The sequence below is a fragment of the Alexandromys fortis genome, unplaced genomic scaffold, assembly GCF_014885135.2.
Source record: "Alexandromys fortis isolate MF-2015 unplaced genomic scaffold, M_Fortis_MF-2015_v1.1 scaffold_159, whole genome shotgun sequence".
NCBI lineage: Eukaryota > Metazoa > Chordata > Mammalia > Rodentia > Cricetidae > Alexandromys > Alexandromys fortis.
Window position 1 is genome coordinate 796983 of NW_026068031.1, and position 21035 is coordinate 818017.

The window sequence follows — 21035 nt, forward strand, 5'->3', positions numbered from 1 at the left end:
AGCTGGAATGAACGCCAGCCTCCTGGAAAGACTTTTCAGTTTGGGACAACTCCAGTAACCAAATAGAAGTTTCTGAGACATTTGCCAAGTAAAAGAGCTGATGTTGAGAACGAGCTTGAAGTGTTTTAGTTTAATGTATACTTGGGAGAACAGGCTACAGAAAGCCAGTTCTAAAGCCAAAGATAAAAGTTCTATCTTAACTTTGCCTAAGGAGCCATGTGCGTAAGCGTTTCACCATTCCTGTTGATATGACTCAGCTGCCTAGATGTCCCACTGGCCCTCATATCCTGCCCTCACAATCATTTCCCCATGTTTTCTATAGCATCTCTTCCTCTTTGCAGGACGGTATCAAAGCTGTGTAAAATGTAAACACATCTGGTCTGTCTATGTTAGGTGCATACAGAAGGCAGACTCTGGGGCAGGAAGGCAAGTGGCATCACGGTGCCTTGGGTCTGTGCTGTTCCCTCATTCTTACTCAGTTTTCTTGTTTGTGACTTGCTCTTTCCCCTTCCTCCCTTCCAGCCCTGGTTATATCTGAATGGATTGTGACATCTGAGAAAAATCTTAGGAAAACACAGTATAGGAACATCCATTTTTTGGTACTCAGATATGTCTTGATCATTCTCCTATCAAAACACAGTACTGGGGACGAGAGGGATGGCTCATTGGGTAAGAGCACTGGATGCTCTTTCAGAGAATCAGGTTTGGTTCCCAGCCCCCACAAAGCGGCTCACAGTTGTCTCTAACTCCAATTCCTGGTGATATGATGCCCTCTTCTGGCCTCTGTGGGCACTGCATATATAGGGCTCACAGACTCACATGCAGGCCAAATACCATTCACATAAAATAAAATAAAATAAAATAAAATAAAATAAAATAAAATAAAGGCAAATCCAAAAAGAAAACCAGTACCCTAGACAAGGTTCAACTAGGTTCCACTAAGCACTAAGCACACAGCTGCCTGCAGACACAGCCTGGACCCTGGCATCCTCATTAAGGTCCGTGTGGTGATACCAGAACAGGTGATGCCATGTGGGCACAGATTTTTCTCTTCAAGTGGTGGAACGCAGAGCAAGTGTCTGAGGGACCCTTGTGTGTACTTTCATCCTGTGTGTATATGATAAACCCTGTGGTGGTCAGACATTGACCACTGAGGAGCCTGGCTTGTGATCATGGGGCAAGGTGCTTCCAGGTGGCCTGGCCTGGCTTTCCATCACAGTCCCCAGACACTAGTATTCTGCTTGTCCTAGTTCATATTAGAGCAGCATCTTCAGTGTTCTGTTTGCATCTATGACAGTGATGGTTTCTGCTGTTGTCTTAGCCCCTGGAACTCCATTGCTGTCTCAGCATGCTGATCAGCTTATAATAGCTTTAGCCATCCTAAATCTTCCATGAGTAAGAACCCCTCACTGGGACAAAGTGGGGAGGGGGTCAGGAGTAGCTCAGTGATTAATAATAGTACTTGCTGCTCTTGCAGAAGACCTAGGTTCAGTGGCTCACAACCTCTGTAACTCTCTGTTCCAGGGATCCAACACCCTCTTCTGGCTTCTACAGGTACCAGGGATATATAAGTGGTGTACCTGTATGCATACAGCCACAATACTCATGCATGTAAAATAAAGATAGGGCTCCGTCCTGTGCCGTCGGGACAGAGTGTTGCGGGGAGACAGAATGGTCCACTGTGGGGTTTGAAGAGGTTCTGCTCTGTGCGTCTAGATATAATACTGGAGTTGGGGGTTAGGAGGAAGAGAGGAAGGCTTTCTAGATAGACAGCAGATGTGTAAAGGTGTGAGGGTGGTGGCTCTCTGAATTCTGGCCCACAGTCAGCCTATCCAGAGCCAAGACACGGGGCCATGGAGGAGAGAGTTGAATAGTGCCAGGTGGTTCAGGACTTGGAGATGGTAACAGGGCTGTCTATCCTGTAGACAAAGGGAAACTTTGGGGAAGCTTCTAGGGTTGGTTCACATGGAGAAAGAGTACTTCTAGGCGCTGTTGGAGAGGTGGCATGGACGGAGCCTGGAAGTCAGAGACCGTTAGGGTGAAAGAGGTCAAGGGGGCAGTCATGGTGGGATCCTGGATTCAATGTTTGTGTTTTCAAAGCTAGTACCCAGGGAGCTAGGACACAGTCCGTGTGTAGCACACAAAAGTGCAGCTTGGTTAGAATAGTTAAATCTGGAAGATCGGAGAGAGAAAGGGAAACATGGTTCCAAGATGCTTAGCTTGATATAACAGATAGAGGAGGACAGTCCCATTTGTGGCACCGGGAGGAAGCTGTTCCTTTTGAAGAAGCTTGATTTGAATTAGAAGAGGATTAAGAAGCCAGGTCTAGGAAACAGCCTGAGAGAACTCAGATCTGCCTCGTGGATGAATTCGGAATTGGACTCATAGCAGCTGTCCTTGCTCTGCCTCCACTAGAAAAGCATCTTGGTATGGCTCTTTTAGCCCTTCTGCCACCTTCTGAGCGAAACTCCTTCCCCATCTGTAGACTCACTGTAAAATGGCTTTATTCCAACAGCCAGGTTCTGGCTCAGGGTTTCCACTCTGCTTGGAACTTAATGGATTCTCATTAGAAGTCTGTTGACCATGTCAAACCCGTACAGACTATCTCATTAGTAGAAGCCATCCCTGCCTTCTCTGTGGACAGCAGCTCACATAAAACACAGTCTATTGGGGCCTGGGATGAATGACTTAGAACCCACTTCCTCAGCTATCCCATGGGAGCAGCCCTCCCTACTGGGGGAGTCCAGGCATCTGCAGGTGCTCGCTTTGTTACTAAGCCTGGTCACAGTTGTCAGCAGGCAGATGTCCCTGTGGCTACTAGAGTGGAGAACGTTGAGTGAGACTCTGTCTGTCCTGCCCACAGAGTTCCAGCCTCGCCCTAGAGTCAGCTGACCGGTATGGTATGCTGTGGCCAAGACAGCACATTCCTGCTGTGAAAATCCTACAGTGCAATTCCAGGAATTTTTCCCCGTGGAAATTCTTAGTGTGATGCTACTATCAACCAAAATTATAAAAACCAGTTGTCAGGGCCGGAATATGGCGAACTTTGGGTAATGAGCTAGGAAACAGGCAGGAGAAGGACGCTCTCGCAGTGGCCCTGCGATGGGCAGTGTGGGGCTTTGGAACCAACTGCTGGTTAATGCCGCCGGGGTTCCCTTATCCTCTGCTCTGCCGACCTGGAGACTGCATAGCACTGCACCTGACTGAATCCTGGCAGCTTTTGGAAGCATGTGTGTTTTCTAGGTCCTTCCCCCTGTAATTGTTTTGTGGATTCCACATCCTGCACGTCCGTTTTCCAGCTGTTCCCTCAGGAATGGTGTTAGGCGGAGGTTTCTCTTGTGAGCTTCGATTGTTTTCACATGTCCACGAGGCCACTGCCTTTGTGGCATTTCTATGATGTCCTCTGCCATGCACTCACCTTGGGCTTTTTCTCTATGAGTTGCTGACTTCATGTTTTTGCTTCACACTTTGCAGGCTGTCTCCTGGTTCGGACATCTATGTGACAGTCTCATCCATGGCTTTGGCAAGATCCCAGTGCCGTAACTCCCCCAGCAACCTGTCCTCATCCAGTGAGACTGGCTCTGGTGGTGGTACCTACAGACAAAAGTCCATGCCTGAAGGGTAGGTCTGATGTCATTTGGTCCCCTGGAGAGTGGTGGTTTAGACATATAGAATGATATCCCTCAGGCAGGCCTCACAAACATCCATTAAACCTGCAGGGAAGATGAGCTAATGCTCCAGATAGAAGAGTGTCCCAGTGGTCAGAGCACCTGAATAAGATGACCAGTGCGGCAGCAAAGTCAAATACCATCAGTTTCTCCATCGTACGTATCATTTAGTGTCGCCAGAAGGACTTTGTAGTTTCCTAGTATTTCCTCCAGCGTGAACTCAGCAAAAACCCTGCTTGCGCTGGAGTTCATACTGCTGCTGATAGACAGATAATGACACCCCACGCTTAAAATTGTTTTGTAAAATACCTGTGTTGGTTTTTTTTTTTTTTTTTTTTTTTGTTGTTGTTGTTGTTACTTGGTTTTTTGATACAGGGTTTCTCTGTTAAAGCCCTGGCTGTCCTGTATTTCACTCTGTAGACCAGGCTGACCTCGAACTCAGAGTTCTGCTTGTGTCTGCCTCCCAAATTCTAGGAGTTCTGGGATTAAGGGTGTACAACCAACTAGTTGTTTTCTTTTTACTCCTCATTGACACTAATGCCCAAAAGTAACCATTTGCACTGACAGAGCTCCCAGTGCAGGCTGTCACTATAACCCAGATTAGCACACTCACCTAGCAGGAGGCCCTAGGTTTTTTCTTCAGTGTCACTAGAAAACAACAAAATTTTAAAAGGGAAGGAACTGTATCTTATTTTAAAGTTCACTTTGGGTTAGGAGGCTCAAATATCAGGGCTTGGAAGTCATGGGCACAGAAATAAAGCATAGCACACACAAGCTGCCGCTGCCCAGAATAAGAGAACCAACTGAGCTGTGTGTTCTCTCTCTTGTCTCTGAGAAAGGACCTGAACCACCAAAATGTTGAATGGTTTTGGTCTGCGTTTTCCCAAAGACTGATTGACAGATGGACTTGTGATTTGATTACTTTCCTGAGATTTCTCCACTATCATAGTAGTGGGTTTTTAAAAAAGATTTATTTGTATGTGTGCGTGTTCTTCCTTTATGTATGTATATGTATCACATGTATGCCTGGTGCCCTTGGAGATCAGAACAGGGCATCGGATCCCCAGGAAATAGAGGTATGGATGGTTGTGAGCCGCCATGTGGGTTCTGGGAATCAGACTCAAGTTCCTCTGGAAGAGGATCTGGAGCTCTTAACCGCTGAGCCATCCTCCGGCTCCTCCATTGTTCTTCATATTGAATATGAGTATTTTGCTGGTGGTGTTAAATGTTTATATTAAGAGAAGGTGGTGATAAAAGCACTCTAGAATACGCCTTCTCCACCTTGCTGTCTCCCCAGTAGCCTGTTTGAAGTGCACATATCTTACTGTAATTGCTTCAGTGATGACTAGAAAATAATTTTAGCTTTTCTTCATCAGTCCCTGCAGAGAGGTTGTGAGTCACTTATATCGTACCACAAGCCCAACTAATTATTTCTTATTTAAATTAGATTTTAAATGGTATGATTTGCCTTTGCAATGAAGAAGTCAGCATACCTTCATCATTATTGGAGCCCTGAAATGTAAATGAGCTAACAATAATAAAATCTTTCTGTCTGTGATATCCCCTAAAAGTATATCAGCAAAGTAAGTGGAGACATTAGTGTTGTAGCTGATATTGAAAACCGCGAGCCCCTGGTGAGGGTTAATACTTGTCTGTGATGGCGGCTGGGAGCAGATTCCAGCCCATTGTGAAGAAGTTTCTTTGAGAGGTGCTAGCCTCCTATAAAGAAGTGGGCAGCTTAGGTGACTGCATGCCTGGCCACTGAATGTGTCCTGTGTGAGCCGAGTGGTTGCTTTAAACTGCTTTCAGCGACCACCAGTGCCTCAAGCATCAAGTGTGTCTCCTACAAGACCCTCTAAAATGAGGCCAAGTGTGAGATTTAGACCTTTTATCTAAATCCCTCAGGGACAAGATGTTTGTCTTAGGTTCTCTGACACACATGTAAGAAGTGAAATGCTTTTCAAGGCAGAATTTAAAGTGTAATCGTATTTACTTAATTGAACATAGAAAAATCTATCTCCTTTAAATTCTGAGATGGAGAAAGTTTAATTTCATCTGCTACCAAAGGGTGGGGGGAGGAAAGTGAGACTGGAATCTGTGCCTAACTGGCATCCTTACCCTGTTTGTGAAAAGCCTTCCTTTGGTGTACATTTAGAATAGGACCGAAGGGTCAGTGTTGAGAGTTCTCACTGCTTCGGGGAGAGAAAGCAGATTTGTGAATCTCTGTTTCCCTAATATTCTTATAAATCAAGGTTTCTCTCTTGGGCTGCCTGCACGTATAAGATGGTTTTTCACAGTAAGCCTTACATAGGTGCTTCTAACCAAGCAGCATTTGCCACAGCAACTAGGAAGATAATTTCCTAAATATTTTACTGCAGTAAATATTTCTGTAGCCTTCTGTACTTTCTAAGTTTTTTGCCTAGATTTTGTTATCTAGAGTTCTGTAGTGGAATTGCCTGTAGCAGCAAGGAACCACTTGTTCGTCCCGGCCGCCCTGACCCAAAATAATCACACAAAAGCTGTATTAATTAAATCACTGCTTAGCCCGTTAGCTCTAGCTTCTTATTGGCTAACTCTTACATCTTAATTTAACCCATTTCTATTAATCTGTACATCGCCATGAGGTCGTGGTCTACCAGCAAAGTTTCAGCACATCTACCTCTGGCCACAGATCAATGGCATCTCTCTCCTCCTCTTTCCAGCATCCCATTTTGTTTTCCCTGACTAGCTCTGTTCCCCTATAGCTCTGCTATAGGCCCAAAGCAGTTCCTTTACTAATGAATGAAAGCAACACATAGACAGAAGGACCTCCTACACCAATTGCCATGCTGTGTGCAAAGAGAATGAGGCAGAGTTCAGGGATTTTCTTCAGTTCTCCTGGGTCACCAGTCTCATCTCAGCTCCATATTTGCTCACTCCCAGGGCCCCCCACTTCCCAATATAGCTCCTGTAGGATATGGCCGTGTATCCATTATCACAGGGAAAGCCCAGCCATCAGTGGATACAGAACCTATAGAGGCCTATGTTATTTACTAAGTTTTTTAGAAATTAGTTAGTAATTGTCTTGGTTAGGGTTTCTATTGCTATGAAGAGGCACCATGACCATGACATTTAATTGGGTCTGGCTTATCCTTTCAGAGGTTTAGTCCATTATCCTCATTGTGGGAAGCTGGTGGTGTGCAGGCAGATATGGTGCTAGAGAAGGAACCAAGAGTTCTACATCTGGATCTGTAAGTGCAGGAAGAGAATGACACACTGGGCCTGACTTGAGCATCTGAGACCTCAGAGCCTGCCTCTAGTGACGCACTTCCTCCAACAATGCCACACCTACTCCAATACCTGTTCCAGCCACTCCTCCTAACGTGCTGCTCCCTATGCATCTATGCAGGCCACTTTTATTCAAAACACCACAGTAAACATGAAAAATAGAGTAAATTTCTACATAAATACTTGAGTTCTATACTCTGGCCCTTTCTAGTCTCAGAATTTATATCAGCATTCCTGCTGATATTGATAGAGACATGGTTTCATATTATTTAGTTAAAATAAACATTACTATTTTTTCAAGGGGAAAATCAAACTGGCTCACTAAATAGCTAAATTTCTTTCAAAAAGTAGATATTATACCATTTTACATGCCAGCTTACCTACTTCCAAATCGCCCTTCCCAATAGCAACTTAGAATTCACATAATTAGAAAGTGGCTCATATATGATGTAAATGATAGTCATCTTTGTTTTTCAGATCATAGCGTGCATTGCTCAGAAAATAATTGATCCAAGAGTAACTTAATGATTTAGTGCCTCACTGATTTAAGAGGACCCCCCCCCCCGATGTACTGTTCAGAAGCTGTGCATGAGTGATTTAAAGTGGGATGGTGCTAAATGGAAGTCTGAACTTGGCTATGTGGGCTGGTGGACTTGGGTTTCTTACTCTCTGGGTCTTCGTTAGCAAGCTCCTTGCCCTAGTTACCACTTGATTTCAATAATAGGCCTGCCTCCCTGAGCAGAGAGATATTTCTACATGCACAGACGTGCAAGCAGAAACTGGTAATACCTGTCATCAGAACCAGGACTCCACCTTGTGGGTAAAGATTCTGATGTGTCTTGCTTTTGCTTGGGAATCACCACAGGTTTGGGGTTAGCCGAAGATCCCCAGCCTCCATCGACAGGCAGAACACTCAGTCAGATATTGTCGTCACTGGAAAATCCACACCCAGCTGGCAAAGAAGTGAGGACAGCATTGCCGACCAGATGGGTAAGTATGTGATTTATGTTAAAGTCTTTCAGAGCAAGGTACCTCTTGATATCGTCAAAACATGGAGTTGTAAAGGATGCCCTAGTTAGTAAGTGTGCGTGAGAACTGATCTCTGCTTATTGCTCATGAGAGCAATGGATAAACCCAGGGACTCCCAGTGACCCCAAACATTAGCTGGAATGACCAGGGGTTCTGTTTAATGGCCAGTCTGCTGAAGCTCCTGTGTCCTCAGGACCTTGCTTGGGTGGGTTGGTTGCTTAGTTTTGCCTTGTGACTGGAAAGATTATTATTATCCTTAATGTTGACTTCTAAGGAGAAAGAAATCTCTGTACAGGCAGGAAGAGACTGAACGTTTGTTTGTTCACATTTAATCTTGGTTAGATACCCTTTCCTGCCTGGTGGACATTTTAAAAAATGCTTTCTCCTCCACTGTTAGACTGTCAGCTAAGAAAATTTCTTAACAGAACGGCACAATGGAGTGAGTTCAGTGGGGCCTTGTTCAGGTACATATCCCTCTGAGGATGCGGAGGAGAAGCCTGTCTCCAGTGGCACTGTGAACACTGCTTGTGACAATGAAGTTTTTGTCATTTCAGTGATTAAACTTTAACAGATAGACCAAAAATTTGATGCCGATCTAATTCATACATCAGAAACTTGGTTGTGTCCTGTCATCCTGTGCCTCCGTCCTGCAGTCCTTTTTCTTTTTTCTGAAAGCATTGTTATGGAATAAAGAGATATACATTTCATGCCTGAAACAAACATTTAAGGCAAAGAACCTAATGGTTAATAAATAGGTTTGCCTGTGCAAATGACTGTGCCCAAGTAAATACATGAAAGTTGATGAAGAGAATGTGGTTCCTAGGTCCTGAAGACAGGCTTTGTTCCAGTGTGCTTTGTTATTGAGTCCATCTGTCACTCCCAGTCTTGTCCCACCCACCCCAACTCAGAAAACCTGAGCATCTTCTGTCTGCTCCCTGCTCCCAACAGATGTCTTTAGTCCCGTGTATTTTGGTTCTGTTGGGATGGTAACATCCATATGATCAGTGCCTTGTTCTGGCTCCCAGTGCAAACTCTGACCAAGGCTGGAGCAAATGCTTCCACTTCCACGGGAATCAGAAGGTCTGGGGACCAGAAGAATAGTTACATCCTCTTCATCTCCTCACATGAGGTGCTCTCCAGTTTTCTTCCTCCTGCATCTCCTTCTGTGTAGTGCATCTTCACAGCTCATGATGCCAGTGTGAATTTGGATGGATCTCCTGAGGATACTGGGGTGCATACCTCCAGTACAATATAGCTTTAAATCAAACTGATAGTCAGGTGCTCCTAGAGCTGGCCTGGGAAGAATTCACTATACCATGCGAAGTATATTTGATGACTTTTCTTCTCCCAAAATCCATTAGGTAGGCATGGGGACCATACCTTTAATCCCAAACTAGGGCATGGAGGCTGGCTGACAGGAGAATGTCATCAGTTCAAAGCTCTAGTAGGCTACAAAGTGAGTTCCAGGCTAGCACAGGCTACAGAGTGCGATCCTGTTTCAAAATGCTGAAATACATTTCTTATTTTTGGGATCCCAGCATTCCAGGAGAACAAGCCAGACTTCCCTAATTGTTTTTTTTTTTTTTCCTTTCCTCAAATATTTATTTATTTATTTATTATGTATACAATATTCTGTCTGTGTGTATGTCTGCAGGCCAGAAGAGGGCACCAGACCTCATTACAGATGGTTGTGAGCCATCATGTGGTTGCTGGGAATTGAACTCAGAACCTTTGGAAGAACAGGCAATGCTCTTAACCACTGAGCCATCTCTCCAGCCCCCTAGCCTTCCCTAATTGTTACATCATAAGGAATCCAGGGCTTGTTTGATGTCCAGCACCTTTTTGGCATTGAAATTGCCAACTGAAATCATTTGAAAATTGATTATCTGTGAAGGTCACACTCAAAAGCTACTTGGGCAGGTTACAAAATAAAGAAAAGGGGGAAAAATCCTATAATGATGTGGCTGGGCATAGTGGTGCACACCTTCAATCTCAGTGCTCAGGAAGCAGAAGCAGGAGGATCTCTGTGTGTTCAAGGCCAGCCTGGTCAGCCAGGACTGCATAGTAAGACCCTGTTGTGAGAGAGGGAGAGGAAAATCCTGTAGTGTTTACTGTTTTTTGTTCCTGTTGGTTACATTCATAGCCGTCCTCAGTTTTCATGTGTCCTGTAGACCTCAGGTTAGACATACCTGACAGCCATCCTAGGCAAAATATATGAAGAGTAAGTTAGGTTTTTCCTGGCTTAGTATGTGATGCATAAAGCTGACCTCCCCAGACTTGGAGTGGATGTAACCGGTACCTGCTGGGTAGACGCATCCATCCCTGCTCCCAGTGCGCTGCGATGTGGTTCTTGTGACAGTGTAGCAGGCTCTGCTGGGCTCACAGGCTCACTCATCTGCATGGATATTTGCTTCTGCCTCGCTGCCCCCGGACTGGTGTCGAGTCACTCCAGAACAGGCTGCCTGGTCCTCTGCAGGTCAAGACGGGTGCTGGTGAAGTCCATAATTCTTGCTGTTAGCTCTAGGCAGTTGGGGTAAATCGCTGCCTCTTGACTACCAGTGCGGCCCCCAAAAGGAAACGATCATTTGAAGTAAACTAGCTGCTGTGTGTCTGGTCTGCCAGCTTAGAGTTATAGAGGACCTCAGGGATTCAGTTATTTTGTCCTCTGGCAGCATGAATCCACAGGCAGAATGTTCCCTAACTGTCAGGGTAAGTACTGTGATTGCATCTGCGCCTGTCTAGGGAATGGACACAAAGTTAGGTCTGCCTCGCTGCAGTGAATAATTCATGAGTTTAACCATGTATTCTGAAAGTTCCCAAAGGAATAGTTAGTTCCATACTTTACTGTGTTATTCATGGCCTTTGGTTTGGTGGCACTTGGCTGTGCTAATATGTATGATGTGACATGTCACCAGCTCAAGCTTTCTTCATCAGTCACCTAGTTTCTGACATGCTGTCTCTAGTGTAGAGTCCTAACAAGCTTGCTGCTGGTGCCCAGAGTTGACTGGTCAGAGAGCCCTGAGAGATGGGTGGCCGGCCATCTCCGCGTGGCAGCTGTACTTTGCTTAGTGTCTGTACCCTAACTTCCTGTGCTGTGTTCCAGAGCCTACATGCCATCTCCCAGCAGTATCAAAGGTGCTGCCTGCTTTCCGAGACAGCCCCAGTGGGAGATTAATTCGGCAGGATCCGGTGGTTCACTTGTCTCCAAACAAACAAGGCCATGTAAGTTCACTGTAAGCGCAATGAAATAACTGATTTCCAGCAATGTGTTGTGATTCCTGTAACTCAAAAATGGTACCTACCTGCTCCACCCCAACCCTGTGGCAGAAGACAAGGTACCTAGCACTTGGGGTTTGCACAGCCCAGATTCTGAGTAACTTTAATGTAAACTTCATCCTGAGGAGTAGATCTGCATCCCCACAGGTCTTTAGGGAAAGATTCAGGAATCAGAAAAGGTCCTGATGTTAGAAGGAGAGCTGTGCAGCAAAGAGGTTCTACCCTCCACGTAGCTGGAAGTTGAGTGAGGCCAGGTCAGACAGACCTGGGCAAGCCCGCAGTGACCACAGCCCTGCTGACTCTCCTGTCTGCCGTGGCATATGTTGTCTCTGTTCTAACATGGTTCCTCATTATCTTTGGGTACACAAAATATTTTGCAAGTTATCATTCACTCCCTGCCTGCTCCTTTTGTCTCCTTGTGGAAAGTGTATTTGTATTCGGGTCATTTGTTGGGATGGGGAAATTCTCCATTTCATGCTTGCTGACTTTTGAGGATACTCACAGTTTCTTCCAGCTTTCTTCCAGAGAAAGGAATATTGAAGCTAAAAACCAAGCAAGTCTGTGTGTCCTAGACTTTGCTCTGTAGATTTGCTAGGATCCATGTTCTTCACAACTCTACTTGTATTTGATTGATATTTGAACCAATCTGAATTTTCCCTTTCTCATTATCAGTTTTTATACTGAGTACCTAATAAATAGTATTTGGGATGCATTGGTGAGATCAAGTATGTTACTTAAATTAATTTTGCCTGTCCTTACTTTCTGGCTTTTAGGAAATCTCAGATATATTTCAGCTCACTCTCACTCAGGGCAAGTACATTTGAGATTCAGAAGCCACCTGTGGCTGGGACGCCACGATGGCAGCTCAGGGACAAAGCTGGAGGAGTGCCCCAATTCCCAGGCATGGCGCACACCTGGTACCCTAGCACTCAGAAGGCAGAGTTAGCAGTGTGCAGCCTGGGCAGCATACTGGGCCGCCACAAGACTCTGAAGTGAACTAAGATGAGCAGTACTTGTTACTGAAAAAAGTTAGAGTCCCGTTAGTAAAATGATGGATGGCGGCTTTCCGTGGTGAGGGTTTCCCTGCAAGGTCAAACAGGTGTCTTCCCACCCTGCTCTTGGCTAGTGAAGGGTTTCTCCTCCCCTACCAGCAGATGCACCACGGTGCTTTCTCCTCATCTTGTCTCCAGCTAGTAGCTGAGCTTCCTGTCTCCCTCCCTTTTAAGTATCACCTCACAGGCTGAGTAAGTATCTCCTCGCAGGGCGTTTGCTCACCCTTTGTGCAAGACCCTGAGTTCAACTTGCAGAGCCAACAGCACACCAGAAGGTGGTTCATATACCTTTTAAAGCTTGTTTCTTTGGTGAAGTCTATAAAACATCCTATCTAGGAATCAGCCACTGCATACATATCTTTATTGAGTTGTCACTCACATACCCACTTAAAAATATGGTTTAGAGGTTTTTAATATTCAGAAAGACTCAGGATGGCTCAACAGGTAAAGGCACTTGCTGCCAAGCTTGCTGACCTGACTTCAACCCCCAGAACTGACTTGGTGGAAGGGGAGAACCAACTCCAACAAATTGTATACTGATCTCCACACACTTATTGTAGCATATGTATGCCCATACACCTAAATAAATAAATGTAATTTATGATAATGTACACATGCTCAAAGAGTTGTCCAGTCAACACTATGCTCTAATAGCAGAACATTTCATAACTCTGGAAGCCTGTATTGTTTAGTCGTCACCTCCAATTCCCTGTCCCTTCTAAGATCCAGGGAACCGCTAATCTGCTTTGAGTAACTGCACTTGAATGAATCGTGATCTGTGGCCATCTGTGTGTATGTATATGTATATATATACATATATATAATGTATATTCTATTTTTCATCTTTTGATAAGTTAATGGTCACTTGGTTTGAGTCTTCTTTTGTCTATTGTGATTAATGCTATAAACACTCATGCATATATTTTTGTGAATCTTCATTTTTCTCTCCCTTGAGTCTCCATCAAGAATGGAATTGCAGCTGTTTTTCCGTAGCTACCACCCCAGTTTCCATTCCTAGTAATACTCCCCTCTTCAGCCCACTGTTTTGTTTGAGGTATTCTGTGTGTGAAGTCCTCACTGTGCTCTGCACTTCCCCACGGCCGTGACATTGAGCACCTTCCTGTGTCGTCTTCTCAGAGGCGCCTGTTCACCTGTCACTCCATTTTAATTGCATTTTAGTTTTGATAAAATCCAGTTTACATATTTGTTGTCCCTGTGGTTTCCTGTCTAAGACACCCTGGTGTCACCCATGGTTATAGAGACTTAACACCTGTTTTTGTCTCGTGTTTTATAAAGTTTAGCTTGTACATTTAGGTCTTCAGTGTCTCTAAGTTTTTGTTTCTGTGCAGTAAGGATTAAAAAAACTTCTTGTTTTGTTTTTTTTGTGTTTGGTTGGTTGATCCAGTTTTTCAGCACCATTTATAGATGAGACTAGTTTTCCCCTTTATTGAACTATCTTGACATCTCTGGGTAGATCTTAACTTTCAGCACTGGTTGGAAAGCTGTCTCCTAAGCAGATGCTGACTGGGGACTTTATTCATCTTGGATTCTGCTTGCTAGCTACTGAGTATGGCTTCTGGAGTCAAGCACACTTTCTAATTATAAGCCCTTTGGAAATGTCATTTCCTTTCTGTGTTAAGATAGTAAAGATGTCAATGACAGCCTTTATTTTTCCGCATTAAAGTGATCTCCATGCTATTGTGTTATTGTGTTAGCCTAAGAGAAATAATGGGAAATGAATTCTTGGTGGACATGTGCCGTCTCTGCCAGGGGCACCAAGTTGAGCCCATCAGTTCAAGTGCTGTTCCCAGGCCCTTTAACTTATTTTCAGTTGCTAATGGAGCTTTTCAATTAGACACACGCCAGAGAGCCAGCCGTGTGATTCTTGTGTTGAGGGTGCGACCCCTGCACGGGAGTGACGCTTGCTTCTGTTGTAGTCTGACAGCCACTACTCCAGCCACTCGAGCAGCAACACTCTCTCCAGCAATGCATCGAGTGCCCACAGTGACGAGAAGTGGTATGACGGCGACCGCACGGAATCCGAACTCAACAGCTACAACTACCTGCAGGGCACCTCTGCTGACAGTGGCATCGATACCACCTCCTACGGCCTCAGCCACGGCAGCACGGCCTCCCTGGGGGCCGCCACTTCGTCGCCTCGTTCGGGGCCAGGCAAAGAGAAGGTGGCACCCCTGTGGCACAGCTCCAGCGAAGTGCTCTCCCTGGCAGATCGGACCCTAGACACCGAGGGCCATGGCATGGACAGGAAAGCAGAGTCCTCTCTGAGCCTGGACATCCACAGCAAGAGCCAGGGCGGCTCAAGTCCTCTGACCAGGGAGAACAGCACCTTCAGCATAAATGATGCTGCGTCACACACCAGGTCAGTGCCCTCCAACTCTGCCTGCCCTAGGGGTCCCCACCTCCCCCACTTTAGTGTACGCTGATGGCCTCAGGGTCACTGGAGTTTGTGTGCCTTTGTTTATAAACACTGTATTTTTATATACTGTTATATTTTATGCCATGATTTCTCAGCAAAATAGTTCAGCAATCTTAGTGTGTTATTTCAGATTGGGAGAAAATGTTGCAGATATATTCACTGTAAAACTGCTTTTTTTTTTTAAATTTCCCTAACTGTGTTCCAGAATTAGAGTTTTCTAATTTTGAATTTCAGCATTGATATAATGAATATAGAGTGCTACAGATTTTTGAAGGTACTTGAAAGTCTTTACTATGTTTTTTAGACAAAGTGGTCTTTCCTAAGATTGGCAGCTTTTCCTTAGATCCCAGCACATCATTTCCTAGCTTCACGCCCTGGCCCATTGCTTATCCCATGCTTCCATTACTGGCTCCTGACAGTGAGGTATTGATGGTGGAGACGCTCATCAGAAAAGCGTAGCTAAGGTGCACAGGCCCTTTCCACAAGGGAAGCACACTCCTGCACTGTGCTCGGTCACCACTCCACTAAACAAAAGCAGTGCTGTTCTCTGTTTCCTAAAATCCACGGTGTAATGGACTCTCTGTTTCTGCTCTACGCCTCTGCATCTCTGGTCATTCTCCTTTTTAATTCCACTGTTGCAAGCTGCTGGTCAGTGTGTGACTGTCTAGCCTGGCTGCCCCACCTGGCAGTGGAGACTCATTTAGCTTTTGAGTTTTCCAAATAAGAAGCCATGTATGTAATCTGCTAGTAAAACCCAGACCACCCTGGTGGGGAAAGACATCGACTTTACTTGTACTTAACTTTAACTCAGTTTAGCACTCAGCTTTCTCCTTGTGTCTCTGTTCATGCCCAGGAGGTTTTAAGTTTCTCTTCTCTTTAAGGTGGAGTCTGTGTGATTGGGTGCATCTCACCAGCTGTGCTCGGTGTGGCATTCCCCACATTCTAGCATGTTAGTTTTGAGACTGTATTTTAGTTATGTGTCTCCCTTCTTCCCTCTAAACCCTCTCACATATGCCTCCCCATGCCTTCAAATTCATGGCCTCTTTTTTCTTTAATTATTATATGCATATTTGTATATATATTCCTAAATGTGACCTGTTCCGTTCATAGAATGTTACGTGTATGTATGTTTTCAGAGCCGCCATTTGTCACTGGACATCCATTTGCTGTGCTCTTCCCTGGGGAAGCTGTTGAAATAAGGAGCGGCGGGGCTGCGTCCCCAGCACCCCAGCCGCCTGCTAGCTCATGCCCGAAATAACAACACACAAATTGTATTCTTTTAAACACTGCTTGCCCATTATATCTAGCCTCTTCTTGGCTAACTCTCGCACCTGGACTAGCCCATTTCTAATAATGTGTGTAAGCACCCCAAGGTGCGCTTACCAGGAAGATTCTAGCCTACATCCATCTTGGGTCGGAGCTTCATCGCGTGTGTCTCTGGGAGCAGAGCTATCTTGCGTCTGTCTGAGGAGTCTTACCTCACTTCCTCTTCCTCCTGTTTACTCCTCCCACCTATCTTTTAACCTATCAGGGCAAGCAGTTTCTTTAATTAACCAATGAAATCAACAGATTGATATATGACACTCCCACATCAGGAAGCCACCTTTCCCACTCCCAGTTTCCCTTAATTACCTGTAGTTCTTTGTATAGGGTGGAGGCCTAGTGAACTTTTCCTCCTGCAGTTGCCATGTTTGGTGGTGTCCTCCTTGTACAGTCTGTGTTTGGGCAGTCGTGTTGGTGAGACTATCTAGGTGTAACTTCTGATTTTACTAGGAGATCTTAAAATGACCTTGGGCTGGAAACTCCATGGCCCTCAAGCCGCAGTGACCTAGAGAAAGTGGCCTCCTTAGGAGCCCATTGTCCTGCAGTTGAGGAGCTAGAATATTTGGCTCAACAAGGGTAAGGGATATGTTTAGAAAAGTAGAACCAAAAAGTGGGCCCCAGATGCTGTTAGCAGTACAGACAGCCTGGCAGGATAGTGACCTGCAGGCTGCTCCATCATATTAACTAGACTGCCAGTGTTCCTCAGAATGTGTCAGAACTGAGCAGTTTCTAGAAACCTAGATTTCTGTTTCCTTGGTTTTAGTTGCTCATTTGAGAAGGAGGCCTTTTCCTAAAGACAGTAGTCCACTTGAAGAGAGATCCTTGGTCTAACCCGAGGTAGCAGGATGTGAGCTGGGAAGGGATAGTCTAGAATGGTGTGACTCCAGAGCACAGTTGAGAGGAGCTGGACCCTGGTGTCAGACCACAACATACTGAGACTGCTGTGACTCCCGGGGATCCTTCCCCCCACCCCTTCGTACCTACCCCACAGCATACCACACCACCACCACTAGAAGCAGGCACCTGGGTTTTCATTGTGCTGACCAGACCTGCCACAGCTTCAGAAAGGATTATCTAGATTTTCTGCTTCAGAGGGCCATGTGGGGTCATTGAAGTCATTGCCTAGAAATAGATGTGCTGTTGAAAGTCAAACTCTTTAGAGAAGAATGTGGTCTTTCAGGAGGGTGGCAGAGCATCCCACCCACCGGAGGCTTGAGTCACACTGGTTTCTAGACTCCGGTAAACAGGCATGCTTTGTAAGTTGGGTCTGTTGGTCTTGGCAGAGTGAGCTGGCTAGTGTGAGCTGTAGCAGCCTCCCCTTTCTAGAGGGAGAGAAGACTAAGCCACAAATGTGCATGGCTGGGGAAGCTGAAATCACAGCAAAATAGAGTGTTTTTGTCCTCTGAAGACAGGGCCAGCAATTAGTGTGGAGCTCTCTTGACAGTGCGTAAAAGAGCTTGTACCTGGGACTCGGTGACAAAACTTAAATTACAGTGATTAAGTTCCCCTCCATATTTCTGGCTAGGCCGGGCCTTCCCCTATGTCCTCCAGTCTCCCTGGTGATGACTGCGCAGGTTTTTTTTTTTGTGGCACCCCTTGAGAACTGCTTTAATGCGGGTTGGTAATTACATGGGGATGTTATGTTTGAATGTCATTAAGAGAGGCCGTCCCTACAGATAACTTGCTATGGGGGTAGAGAATGTGCAACCTAGGTTTCAAGTTTTATTATTTTATAATTGCTCTTTCCCTTTTAGATCTTAAAATGTATCACTCAAAAAAATGTGAACATAGAAGAGATGAAGGTAACACGAACTTAATATATTCATTGAAAATTTTAATACGTTCTTAATAGCTGGAGCTGGTGGTTTTTCTTAAAGGTTCTGGCCGTGACAGTCGGCAAGGTCAGTAGTGTAGGGTAAGGCTTCAGTTAATCAAAGCGGCTACGAAGCCCCAGAGGGCTCGAGTTCTGCTGACCTTGAGCCCGCACCCTACAGAAAACTTAAAGAGCCCACCTCATACCTACACACGGGCCCTCTTGTTGGCGGGCTTCTGTCACTGACAAAATGCCTGGCACAAACAGTTCACCGGAAAGATTTGTTTGGGTTCATGGTGTCAAGGATTTCAGTCTAAGATGTGCTGGGTCCATTGCTGGGGTCCAGAATAAGGCAGGATACAACATGGTGGCAGTAGGAGTGATTGGCAGACCTGCCCCACCTCATGGTGGCCTAGAAACCGAGAGACAGACACACGGGGCAGCAAGAGCATGCCTTCAGAACCCTGCTTTGTCTAACTAGACCCTAGCTCCAAAGTTTTCTCCACCACCCCAATTGCTACTGTGTTGTGAGTCTTCCAGGGGGTCACTCCTTTATTGGCGCCAAGCTGTTCTGATCTAGTCCCTTCTTGGTCAGTTGGGGGACCAAGTTTTTATCCAGCAGTTCTCAACCAGTGGATTGTGACCCCTTTGACAAACCTCCCGTCCACAAATTATTTACATTACCATTTATAGCAGTACCAAAATTGTAGTTATGAAGTAGCAATGAAAATAATATTATGGTTGGGAGTCACGGCAGCATGAGGAACTGTGTTACAGGGCAGCTGTGTTAGGAAGGTTGAGAGGCATTGCCTTCAGCACATCAGCCCTTGGGGAGGATATGCTAACTCCTATTACTTCTTTCTATAACATGCCAAGTTAGCATGTTAGAGAACCCATTCCTCTTCAGTCACTCTTGTTAGCCAGCCATTCTGCCCGCCTTAAAACTCTTCTTGGCTTCCCAAAGCACCCTGAGAGCCTCTAGCAGTTGGGACCCACATTTTTATGGTCACCTCATAGAGGAGGACTTCCCGCTGAGCACACATACCGTAAGCTCCTGTGTTCTCAGGTACCACCAGAGTATCAGCAGGTGGATCCTGATGGACAAACAGGAAATGCCCCGTCCTAATGCTCCCACTTCCACTAAGAGAATTCAGAAGCCACAGAAATTCTCAACTCATGCCTCTTCAGAAAACCACGCTCCATTTCAGAGCTTCCTGCAGACACATCTGCTCTCATGTATAGATTGTAGTACTTAAGTGTGTAGTACTGAAGGCCTTGCGTGTCTAGCACGAGCTTTTGGAAAGTTATTTCTAAATAAAAGTTTTCTTTTTTAATCTTTAAAATGTAAAAAAGAAGTTGGTCGTTCTGAATGGCACCAGAGTGCCCGGCTCAAGGCCAAGAAAACTGCCTGCCTGTAACCCAGCTCAGTTTTGTGGATGGGCCTTTTCTAGTGACCTCATAAGCTAATGAATTGTTTGTGCCAGAAAAGCTCTTTCCTGGGAGTGGTGAGGGGGCTTCTTGGGTGGAGCTTACACAGGCTGCTGGGCTATCTCTGTGTGTCTTGTCTTACAGCTGCTGTGTTTAAACTTTGTCCTCCAGATTCTCAGTCTCTTTCAGAGGATGCTTCCCTCTTTGTTTAGAAATTGTTCCATTGTTTCTATATGCAGTGGGTTTTTTGCCCTAAATCTTTTCTGACTGGAATTTACAGTTAATTGCCTGTCTTCTTTAGCACAGCCCCCACCCCTCCACCCTCTATTCCCAAGTACTGAGAAGTGAACTCAGGGCCTTGCATTTGGCTGCCAGATGCTGTACCACTGAGCCGCATCTCCAACTCTTTACTCTTTGATTATGAGCAGGGTTTTACTAAGTTGTCCAGGCTGGGTTTGAACTTCTGATCCTCCTGCGACAGCCAGGGTCCCAGGCCTATACACCAGGTCCAGTCTTCACCTTTCTCCCTCTGTTGAGAATACTGTTTCTTCAAGTATTATAGACTAATTCAGAATTTGAAGTTGCCGCCTCTGGAATTTGAAACCCAGAACTTTGGTTGAGCTGTGGGCACCTCTGTTTCATTTGTGCAGAGCTCTGCGTGCAGTAAGCATTGGGATGCATTGCTTTTCTTGTGTGGAACAGCCTTCAGCCAGGCTAGTGTCTTGCTGGATCTCCTCCAGCTGGAGGAGTGATGACTGTTTTATCTGTGCTGTAGGGACCAGCAGGAGTAGCAAACAGAACCACAGTGACTGAAACGTGAAGTGCATGTCCAGCAGTGAGCCCTCTGTCCAGTCTTGAGGGTCTGATGCAGAGCCGCCCCACAGCACTGCCCCTCAAAACAACCTTAACTCAGCTGACATGGCAAGGCCAGGCCTTCCAAATGCGGGAAGTAGAGGCCAAAGCAGTGGGGCAAGTGTGGGCGCCATTATTTGCCACTTGGAGCATCCTCTCAGGGTCAGAATTTATGCATATGCTCACTAAGGAGAGGAAGACAACAGAAGAGGTTCCCTGGCCTCCCCGCTGGAGCTCGGCCCTCCAACTACAGTCCAAACACTCTAACCTAAAGAAAAGTGGTTTTGTTCAGCCAAGTTCTTTCTAAACATGAAAGTAAATATTTGTCTTTGTTTTTACTTCTAAGGTTAAGAAATCTGGTCGATTCTATTTGCTTTAACGTAGCTTTTGGATATAAGTCAATGACTATATGAAAGAAAGGGGAAAAAATGTATTGTGCCCTTTACCACAGGCAAATCAAGCAAGAGACTCAAGAACGTGAATTTGAACCCGAAATCAATGTCATGTCTCTTCTGCCACTGTCCTCCAGCTCTGTGGCCTGTGACCAGTCACTCCAGACCCATCTCTTACTGTCCTCTCATGATACTGGCCCTGTTGAGAATGAAAAAAGTCACCAAAAGCATAGCTCTGGAAATGTACCTAAGGCAAGAGAGCACCATTTGTTTTCTTAAGCTTCATCCCTACTGCAAGCAGGTGTCTACTTCCTGTTCACAGGCATGTGTCTCACAGCTCCCATGGTACCTTTTTTCTTTCAATCATGCCTTTTTCTCAAGCTTCCTATTTTATTTCTTTAATTCTCTCTCTCCCTCCCTTCCTTTCTTCCTTTTTTTTTTTTTTTTTGATACCAGACTTGAACCTGACACTGTTACGCTTTTAAGATGCTAATGTTT

The 21035-nt window shown here is 45.4% G+C and overlaps 1 protein-coding gene across 10 annotated transcripts in view; it reads left to right on the forward strand.

Moving 5' to 3' along the window:
• The window catches only part of Sipa1l1 (signal induced proliferation associated 1 like 1), a 280284-nt gene that overhangs the window by 237708 nt on the left and 21541 nt on the right, over positions 1-21035 (forward strand). For 9 of the 10 annotated variants that reach the window (XM_050164486.1, XM_050164489.1, XM_050164478.1 and 6 more), the window contains 4 exons: positions 3475-3621; positions 7801-7925; positions 11068-11186; positions 14230-14672. In XM_050164486.1, coding sequence (XP_050020443.1) covers positions 3475-3621; positions 7801-7925; positions 11068-11186; positions 14230-14672 — 834 coding nt within the window. The remainder of the gene's footprint in view (positions 1-3474; positions 3622-7800; positions 7926-11067; positions 11187-14229; positions 14673-21035) is intronic. The other variant, XM_050164484.1, reaches the window with a different exon arrangement.